At 41.2% G+C, this 10894-nt stretch overlaps 1 protein-coding gene across 1 annotated transcript; it reads left to right on the plus strand.

Moving 5' to 3' along the window:
- The first annotated feature begins 485 nt into the window (after positions 1–485).
- On the plus strand, positions 486–5449 carry rchy1 (ring finger and CHY zinc finger domain containing 1). Its single transcript, XM_021605500.2, has 9 exons — positions 486–639; positions 1478–1597; positions 1720–1835; positions 2026–2104; positions 2365–2409; positions 2743–2801; positions 3019–3048; positions 3201–3321; positions 3827–5449. Exons 1-9 carry the CDS (start codon positions 589–591, stop codon positions 4013–4015), a joined length of 810 nt encoding a protein of 269 aa, XP_021461175.2. The 5' UTR covers positions 486–588; the 3' UTR covers positions 4016–5449.
- Positions 5450–10894: the final 5445 nt, after the last annotated feature.

The following is a 10894-nucleotide window of genomic DNA, read 5'->3' on the forward strand; positions in this document are numbered from 1 at the left end:
CTACAACACAACTCTATTATTTTGGATCTCCATTGTCCAGATTGAAAACCTGGGCCTAATCTTAGCGTTAGCATGGACTATACGGTTGATGTCCCTTGTAGGCCTATGATAATAAGTAAACAGTGCCCCCTTGTGGCAGGACACCACTACTTTCTGAAGCAAATTGATTTTCTGATACTACAAAACAGCTTGCCTATCAGACGTTAGGTTAAGGTTAAATTGTTATTTTGTTGGAGGAAAACCTGACTAATTGTGTTGTCTGTTCTGAACAATTGGGTTGCCTGAACCAAGTTATTTTCATGAGGGTTGCAACCAGAGCGGTTTTCAAAGGGACTTTGTAAAAAGAAACATCAAAAGTTGATTTTTGTATTTTATTTTAGCTATCCCTAACTCGTTTCCTGACCTTAACCTGCATACATTCTACTAACTTGCTACGAAAAGTCAAATTAGACGTTAATTTGATCCGGTTTGCAGCCAGCGTTGCAGAGAATTGCGCCATGAGCGCCCCTCCAGCGCGTTAGGTGGCAGTAATGCGCTCAGGAGCTGCTCATACGAGAAAATAAAGAAGAAACAGTCACAAATGGAAAAATGGCTGCTCCTGTTGGATGTGATCACTACATACGCAGCTGTTTTTTGAAAGTGAGAAATTGTTTTTATTTCGACGAGATATTAAGACTGTTATTGATTGTCTTATTCATGTTCCCTGCTTTATAATAGCTAACGTGGTTTGCACAGTCATACCAGACCTATATAGCTAGCTACTAGCACGCTAGTGCGTTAGGTTGCTGGATAAATTGCTAACGTTAGCTGTCTGAAGAGGACATTGAAATATGTTAGGTCATGAATCAGGAATTGTATAGTTGTAAATATTGTTTTTGTATTTTACATTAATGTAACATTAGTTTGCTTGGTGTCATTCGCTAGCCATGCTAGCTATCTGAATAACGTTAGCTAGCGATCGGCTTGTCATGGTCTTAAATCAACGTTAGTCAGCTAACGTTACTGTAAATGAATGTATGCACATGAGCAGAATGTTTAGCTAAGTTACATCATAGAAGTATAATTATTTGTAATTGTAGGGTTAACATCTATCATCATGAAGAGAAGGCAACCCTGCAACCCTCATGGTACTTGGGACTACCAAGTATTATGATCACCAACAACTGTCAGTCAAATTAATGTAATAATAAATTACATTTGTAAAGCGCTTTTGATTATACAAAAATGTCAAAGTGCATAAAATAGACGGGTTTTTTTTATATTAAAAAAATGATATAAACATATCATAAAAGCAACAATAAACGTATTGGAGGAAGGGTCTTAAGGCCTGCTTTAAAAGAGCCGACAGTCTGAACAGCTCTGAGATTGTCAGGAAGGAGTTCCAAAGGTGTGTTGTGTGGAAGGAAAAGGCACAGTCCCCCATGGAATGTGTTGGTTTGTTTCTCAAGCCCTGCCCAAACTTGTTTATGTCCCCCAGGCTCCATGTTGTGGTAAAGCGTATGTTTGTCGCCTGTGTCATGATGCTGAAGAGGACCATCAAATGGACCGCTTCCTGGTCAAAGAGGTGCAGTGCTCAGTCTGCAACACAGTACAGCAGGTAATTATGTTAGAGGGGAACTGTTGTCAGTCTCTGAGTCCCATCTATACTGTTCATTCAACATATCAATATGGTCCCATTGTTTGTCCCATTTCATTTCTTACATCTGGTTCTTCTTTCAGGCACAAAAAACCTGCCAGGAGTGTAATGTTACATTTGGGGACTATTACTGTGATATCTGTCACCTGTTTGATAAAGACAAGAAGCAGTATCACTGTCAGCCCTGTGGAATATGCAGGTGAGTAACTGTCTTGTTGTTTGACGTATACATTTCCATATATAGTTCACCCAAGTTCATCATCTGATATATCTGACCAGCTTCTGACCTCCAGCATATTTTAGATTTCCATTTTATTTGCAAATATTGGTGTCTTAAAACACTTGAATAGCATATTAAATATGTACGGTCATGTTATGTACTCCTGCAGGATTGGACCAAGGGAGAAATACTTCCACTGTCAGAAGTGCAATCTCTGTTTAGCCAGTGATCTACGAGGAAATCACAAGGTGATTGTCAACCTCCGCTGACCGTTATTATATCTGTCGCTGGTCTGTAAATTGTCTCAGATTTTTCACTTTCAAATATATACCAAACAAAATCTTGATTTCAAAGTTTAGCAAACTGTACAACTCTAAAATCAATGGTTTTTGTTTGGCATATATATTTATGTCTCAGCGTAATTACGTTACCATGGAATTGCCCCAATACAATACTTCTAATGCCATGGCTCTTGTCTTTCACTTAATTTCTCTTTGTTTTGTTTCAGTGTGTTGAAAATGTTTCAAGACAGAACTGCCCAGTGTGTATGGAGGTAAGTTAATGAATAGTAAGATCAGTTAAACGATTGCTGTGCATTTCACTTTTATTATGTTGTTTAGTATACACTGAGTGTACAAAACATTAAGGACACCTGCTCTTCCATGATAGACTGACCAGGTGAAAGCTATTATCTTGAAAAGCTACCTTATTGATGTCACTTGTCAAATCCGCTAAATATTAGGAAGGTTTTCCTAATGTTTGGTATACTCGGTGTACAATATTGTTTTATAGGAATTCACAACCTGTATTTGACAATTTCATAAGTACTTTTCCTCATACAGTTTATAATCAATACATACATAATGTTTTGTCCTCTCTAACTAAGGATATGCACACATCAAGAATAGGAGCTCACGTTCTTCCGTGTGGCCATCTTCTACACAAGTATGACATTTTCTTCATAACACTCTCAAAACCATTGTCATTAGCCTATATGACCCCCCCCCCCCCCCCCCCCCCCCCACAAAAAAAAAGACTGTATTGATGCCACTGTTAATCTGATGGCTGATACAGCAGGTGCATTAGTGGAGTCTTACTTACTCTTGTCTTCTGGTCTATGGAACGATTTTTAGAATGTTCACTGGTTTTCTTTGTTTTTCAGAACTTGCTTTGATGACATGGTCCAAACTGGGTAATGTCCCTATTCATTTTCAAATATTGTGCTACTAATCATATATGAATCCTAATTACTTTCAATAACTTATAAATCATATAATCTGCATGACTTTCATATAAGCAGGGGTCTGTGTGACCAGGAATATTGCCTCTATATTTTCTCTTCAGTGCATATCGCTGCCCACTCTGTATGCACTCGGCCTGGAATATGGAGGACTCCTGGGAGCAGATGGACAAAGATATGGCTCAGTCACCCATGCCCACTGAATACCAGGATGCCACTGTGAAGGTATGACACATGCAACCGATGTGAAATGGCTAGCTAGTTAGCAGTGGTGCGCACTAAAAGCGTTTCAATCGGTGACGTCACTTGCTCTGAGACCTTGAAGTAGTGGTTCCCCTTGCTCTGCAAGGGCCGTGGCTTTTGTGGAGCGATGGGTAACGATGCTTCATGGGTGTCAGTTGTCTATGTATGCAGAGGGTCCCTGGTTCGAGCCCGGCGAGGGGACGGACTAAAGTTAAACTGTTACACACACATGTATTCACTTTGAATGTGAAATGGAACTTTACAACAAACAAAAAACCTGCTGACCTCTTGTGGTCCCTTGTGTTCTGGGATACTGTGACTACCCTGATCTGGTGTAGATTTACATTGGTTTATTTAATGTGAGTCACTTCAAGCTTGTATATGAGGGATATTTAAACTTCCCTTTTGAAGTTTCAGTAGTGAGCACTACTTCTGCCTCATGATACGGTTTGCTCAGCCTTTCCTTTCTCCTTTTCCCTAACTGTAGATCATATGTAATGACTGCCAAACCCACTGTACAGTGCCTTTTCATGTTCTGGGAATGAAGTGCAGTGGCTGTGGGTCCTACAACACAGCACAGGATGGGGGACTGATACAGCAGCTCCAGGAGCCACAGCCCCAGGAGCCACAGCAAGAGCCAGAGCATAAGCCCCAGTCCCCAGTGCCAGAACCATAGAATTAGAATATCTATAATTATATTTCTATGGAGAAAACATTAGGAGTCCACCCCGTAGTTATCTCTCTGCTCCACCCTACTTCCCCAGTCTACACAGACTTAACTATACTATCCACATCTTTCCCAACGTTGCTCTGCCAAGAGTACAGTTAGTCATGCCTGGGTTCCAGAACCTGGTTCCAAGTACTTGGGGTCTTAAACTTTTATCCACAGTCTAGTGTGTTGTACAGTCGTTTTTGGATTGAATTTCTGTTATTACATACCCATTAAAAAGCCATTGCTATTGAACTATTTGTTTCTCAGATAAAAAGCCAGCAGAAGAGAATTGTGAATGAGGAATTCATTTTCTTATAGATTCTCCGGTACTTTTTGTATACTTTTTAACCAGTAGTTCTGAAAGTAGAGCTCGCTAGCCAAAAGTGGACCCCGAAAATTGTGCACTGTGTGACGTGAAGATATGTGCACCACATCATTGCTCTTTGCTGTGTTTAGTGAGCCGTTGGGCCCGCCCTGCAACCAACCTCATTGGATAACGCTGGGCAGACCTCTTGTTGGCTGTCACTCAAATGTGAGGGGCTGAAACTTATTGACTAGAACTCAAATTGCTAGGCAGTTGGCCCACTTGGGGGGAAATGGAGGGAAAATGGAGTGGAACAGCTTCAAGAAAACAGTTGCTTTCAAACTAGGGATTTCGTGGCTAATTAAGGTAAAACAGTAATTCTGCTCATAGATTATGCATGTATGAACTATACATTGACACATCCAGTCCAAAGCGGGAGGTTTAAAAAATACTTTCTTAGTTGCCAAAGTACCGGAGTATGTCTTTAATGTGGAAATCAGATGCCTATAATATCTAATATAGTCAGCCACACAATTTATTTTCCCATTTTGTCCCAAGTTGGAATGGATTCCTATTTGTCAATAATAACGCTTTCACAAAATGTATATATATATATATTATTTTTTTTGTATATGTTTTGTGAGGAGTTTACCAATGTTTGAGCGGCTTTGCATGTCTAAAAGCCTAACTAAATGTTTTAGACTGACATTTTACAATAGTAATGGGATTTAATGTTTATTTGTAAAACTCAGGTATTTAACAAAAATATTTTATATACTGTGTAACATCAAATCGTGTTCATTCCATTTATGAGCTGAATATACATTTTACTTAGTCCTGTGGATTATCATGAATAACACATGTATGTAAATTATTGAATAAATACTGCAGTTAGACAATGGCTGTTGGCAACTATATCTCATTCCATGCTTAACTCATATTGTTGGTACTGTTGCTCAAACAAAGGAGAGAAGTGGAGTATGAAAATATTGCATCTGTATTGCCATTGGTGTCATTCATTGATGTGGGTGTTGGGATTCAGTGACATTTTAACATAACTAATAATAAATACCCATGATTGTGATGAATGTAATTTCAGATTTGCGTCAGTTATCCCAAAATAAATAGTGAATAGTGGTGGTAACGTGTTCTTTATCAAAACAGACGTGTTGCCGTCAGTGGTTCCCAATAGAACTGGCTGCCGAGTTAGTACTGAAGAGACTGGGGGAGGAGTGGGCCCAATGATGTATGGGGCTGGGGGAGGAGTTGTGCCCACATGGAATTCTTGGAACGTGATTATGTCAGTGACTGATGGCAGAGCTGTTGTGCCACCATCAGAAGTCAGACTAGGAGAATCAGTCACAGCGATGATGACTGGGTGTTGTGAAGAAGACTAATTTTCTGGGCATTTTATTGAATCTGCTGATTCATGAAAGATGGCGCCGGAAAGGATGCCTGCCGTTTTATTGGCTCTTAACCCACCGTGCTATTTTGTTTAGTTTTTTCGCATTGTTTGTAACTTATTTTGTACATAATGTTGCTGCTACCGTCTCTTATGACCGAAAAGAGATTCTGGACATCAGAACAGTGATTACTCACCTCGAATTGGACAAATTATTTTTGACGGTAAGGATGTACTCAACACCCGAACAGGCCCTCATCCCCGTCATTCGCTGGAGAAAGAAACTTGAGATTTCACAGAAAGAGATCGGGGTGCCGTGTGAGGATCAGGTGGCGAGTGGCAAATCTCCCTTTGCCATCTGTACTTTTAGACAACGTTCACTTAGAAATGTCCTTGTTTTTTAAAGAAAAGCAACATTTTTTGTCCATTTAAAATAACATCAAATTTATCGGAAATGTTGTAAATGAGTATTGTGACTGGAAACGGCAGATAAAAAAAAATAAAATGGAATATCTACATCTGTGTAAAGAGGCCCATTATCAGCAACCATCACTCCTGTGTTCCAATGGCACGTTGTGTTAGCTAATCCAAGTTTATCATTTTAAAAGGCTAATTAATCATTAGAAAACCCTTTTTCAATTATGTTAGCACAGCTGAAATCTATTGTGCTGATTTAAAGAAGCAATAAAACTGGCCTTCTTTAGACTAGTTTAGTGGGTTTGATTACAGGCTCAAAAGGGCCAGAAACAAAGACCTTTCTTCTGAAACTCGTCAGTCTATTCTTGTTCTGAACAATTAAGGCTATTCTATGTGAGAAATTGCCAAGAAACTGGCTCCAACCAGAATAGAAAGAGGAGTGGGAGGCCCCGGTGCACAACTGAGCAAGAAGACATGTACTGGGGTTTGCTGTCGGGGGTACGCCAAATAGACGCCTCCCAAGTCCTCAACTGGCAGCTTATTAAATAGTGCCCGCAAAACACCAGTCTCAACGTCAACAGTAAAGAAGCGACTCCGGGATGCTGTCCAGTGTCTGTGTTCTTTTGCCCAGCTTAATCTTTTCTTTTTATTGGCCAGTCTGAGATATAGCTTTTTCATTGGGATACTAGCCTTCTAGGCAGATTTGCAGTCACCTCTTCATTGTTTACGTTGAGACTGGTGCTTTGCGGGTACTATTTAATGAAGCTGCCAGTTGAGGATTTGTGAGGCGTCTATTGGCGTACTCCCGATGGCAAACCCCACTTTGGGTATACCTGCTGTAGACCAAACTATCTACCTACAGAGTTTTCATCTGTATTTTTCGTAGCTGTCTACATACCACCACAGACCAATGCTGGCACTAAAACCACCATAAGGAAACAGGAAAAAGCTCATCCAAAGGCGGCACTCTTAGTGGCCGGGGACTTTAATGCAGGGAAACTTAAATCAGTTTTACCTCATTTCTATCAACATGGTAAATGTGCAACCAGGGGGGAAAAAAACTCTATACCACCTTTACTCCACACACAGAGACGTGTACAAAGCTCTCCCTTGCCATCCATTTGGCAAATTTGACCGTAATTCTATCCTCCTGATAGCAAAAATTTAAGCAGGAAGCACCAGTTACTTGGTCTTTTAAAAAGTGGTCTGATGAAGCAGATACTAAACTACAGGACGGTTTTGCTAGCACAGAATGGAGTACATCACCATAGTCACTGCCTTCATCAATAAGTGCATTGATGACGTCATCCCCACAGTGACTGTACGTACATACCCCAACCAGAAGCCATGGATTACTGGCAACATTCACACTGAGCTAAAGGGTAGAGCTGCCGCTTTCAAGGAGCGGAACTCTAACCCGGAAGCTTATAAGAAATCCCTCTATGCCCTCCGACGAACCATCAAACCGGTAAAGCCTCAATACAAGACTAAGATCGAATTGTACTACACCGGCTCTGACGCTCGTCGGATATGGCAGGGCTTGGAAACGATTACAGACTACAAAGGGAAGCACAGCCGAGAGCTGCCCATTGACACAAGCCTACCAGACGAGCTAAATAACTTCTATGCTCGCTTCGAGGAGGCAAGTATCACTGAAACATGCATGCGAGCATCAGCTGTTCTGGACGACTGTGATCACGCTCTCCGCAGCCGATGTGAGTAAGACCTTTAAACAGGTCAACATTCACAAGGCCACAGGGCCAGACGGATTACCAGGACATATGCTCCGGGCATGCTCTGACCAACTGGCAAGTGTCTTCACTGACATTTTCAACCTCTCCCTGTCTGAGTCTGTAATACCACCATAGTCCCTGTGCCCAAGAACACTAAGGTAACCTGCCTAAATGACTTCCGACCGGTAGCACTCACGTCTGTAGCCATGAAATACTTTGAAAGGCTGGTCATGGCTCACATCAACACCATAATCCCAGAAACCCTAGACCCACTCCAATTTGCATACCACCCCAACAGATCCACAGATGATGCAATCTCTATTGCACTCCACACTGCCATTTCACACCTGGACAAAAGGAACACATATGTGAGATTGCTATTAATTGAACTCTGAGCTGTAGTCAACACCATATTTCCCTCATAGCTCATCACTAAGATAAGGACCCTGGGACTAAAACCTCCCTCTGCAACTGGATCCTGGACTTCCTGACGGGCCGCCCCCAGGTGGTAAGGGTAGGTAACAACGCATCCACTACGCTGATCCTCAACACGGGGGCGCGTGCTCAGTCCCCTCCTATACTCCCTGTTCACTCATGACTGCACGGCCAGGCACGACTCCAACACCATCATTAAGTTTGCTAATGACACAACAGTGGTTGGCCTGATCACCGACAACGAGGAGACAGCCTATAGGGAGGAGGTCAGAGACCTGCCTGTGTGGTACAAGGACAACAACCTCACCCTCAACGAAATCAAGACAAAGGAGATGATTGTGAACTACAGGAAAAGGAGGACCGAGCACGCCGCCATTCTCATCGACGGGGCTGTAGTGGAGCAGGTTGAGAGCTTCAAGTTCCTTGGTGTCCACATCACCAACAAACTAACATGGTCCAAGCACACCAAGACAGTTGTGAAGAGGGCACGACAAAACCTATTCTCCTCATGAGACTGAAAAGATTTGGCATGGGTCCTCAGATCCTCAAAAGTTTTTACAGTTGCAACATCGAGAGCATCCTGACTGGTTGCATCACTGCCTGGTATGGTAACTGCTCGGACTCCGACCGCAAGGCACTAGAGGGTAGTGCGTGCGGCCCAGTACATCACTGGGGCCATGCTTCCTGCCATCCAGGACCTCTATACTAGGCAGTGTCAGAGGAAGGCCCAAAAATTGTCAGACTCTAGCCACCCTAGTCATAGACTGTTCTCTCTACTACCGCACGGCAAGTGGTACCGGAGCACCATGTCTAGGTCCAAGAGGCTTCTAAACAGCTTCTACTCCCAAGCCATAAGACTCATGAACATCTGATCAAATGGCTACCCAGACGATTTACAATTTCCCCCCCTCTTCCACACTGCTGCTACTCTCTTATCTATGCATAGTCACTTTAATAACTACCTACATGTACATATTACCTTAATTACCTCGACACGGGTGCCCCCACACATTGACTCTTTATGGGTACTCCCTGTATATAGCCCTGCTATTGTTATTTTACTGCTGCTCTTGAATTATTTTACTTTTTTAAAGTATTTTCTTACCTGCATTGTTGGTTGAGCTTGTAACTAAGTAAGCGTTTCATGTGACATGATTTGAGTTGTAGGTTTGAAGGGAGGTTTGTGTAGCTTCAGCATCTGAGGATTGTGAGGCTGGGTTAGGGTTAAAACTGTCTGGTAGGTCTATCTCCTTCCAGGTGTCTGAAGGGTTGTCTATGGTGGACCAATGACCTCTGAGGATGACTCGAAAGACTTCGTTCTAAAATAGAACCTATGCCGAATTACCCATTTTCACAAATATAAATCATATTTTGGTGTAGAGACAAACACAGCACACCTTTTACACTCACTTTATGTAATCTTGGACAGTATGGTGCATTAGATGACAATTATAAAAAGCACTCACTCACTGGGTTGGAAGATGTTACCGTCACCATAAAGAAAGCATAAAGGGTGGTCCTTAGAATCTCCACTATGTTCCTTCATTTCTCAAAGAGTAAAATAAATGTAAGTAAAAATGTAGTTAATTTTCAGTTGGACCCTCAACAGTACTATGGGAAAAGACCAGTAGTAAAGCTGTTACACTAATCATGATCTTGAAGAGTGTCCTCTTCAGCATTAAAAGGAGTTTACAGACAAAATGAATACAAATTCAAAGCTGATGTTCCTACTGCATATCCTATGCAAGTAAGACTAGAATCAAAAGGACATTATGAACAGATGTTTGAATGGGGCATGTTTATATGCAAGACAAGCAGAAGTGAGTGGGATCAATAATTAATTTGACTCATTTCCAAGGCAATATACACTAGTCTTGTCTATATTTGAAGATAACCTTTCAGATTCAACCCCCCAAAATCCTTTAATTAGAGAGTATCCAGCAAACCGATTAAGATATCTTTACTGAATAATTAGAGAACAAATAAACCAATGTGAAGACAAAACGCTAAACATGTGGTTTGTGTAAACAATGAAAAACAGTCTAGTCATCACCGGAAGAATGTTTATTTAATCATAGGAAACCAGCAAACCAAAAGAACAAACTTATTTATTTGGTGGGAAACAAACAGACCGATACATATTTTGCTTGAAGCAGAGAAGCTGCAATCACATTGCAGCATAATGTGAGTACATGGGGAATTGATCATAAAATATGGCTGGTAGTTATCCTATTCCAACTACACTGTTTTTCATTCATGTTCAGTATTAGTCAGAGCAGGTTAAAATATACAGTACATACAGACCTTCCCTTTTTCCACATTTTGTTACATTAGTCTTACTCTAAAACTGAAACATTTTTTTAAAATCCTGATCTACACAATACCCCATAACGACAAAGCGAAAACAGGTTTGAAATGTATATAATAAAATGTAATACCTTATTCAGACCCTTTGCTATGAGACTCAAAATTGAGCTCAGATGCATCCCGTTTCCAATGGTCATCCTTGACGTATCTCCAACTTGGAGTCCACCTTTGGTACATTAAAATGA

The sequence above is a fragment of the Oncorhynchus mykiss genome, chromosome 6 (assembly GCF_013265735.2).
Source record: "Oncorhynchus mykiss isolate Arlee chromosome 6, USDA_OmykA_1.1, whole genome shotgun sequence".
Lineage (NCBI taxonomy): Eukaryota > Metazoa > Chordata > Actinopteri > Salmoniformes > Salmonidae > Oncorhynchus > Oncorhynchus mykiss.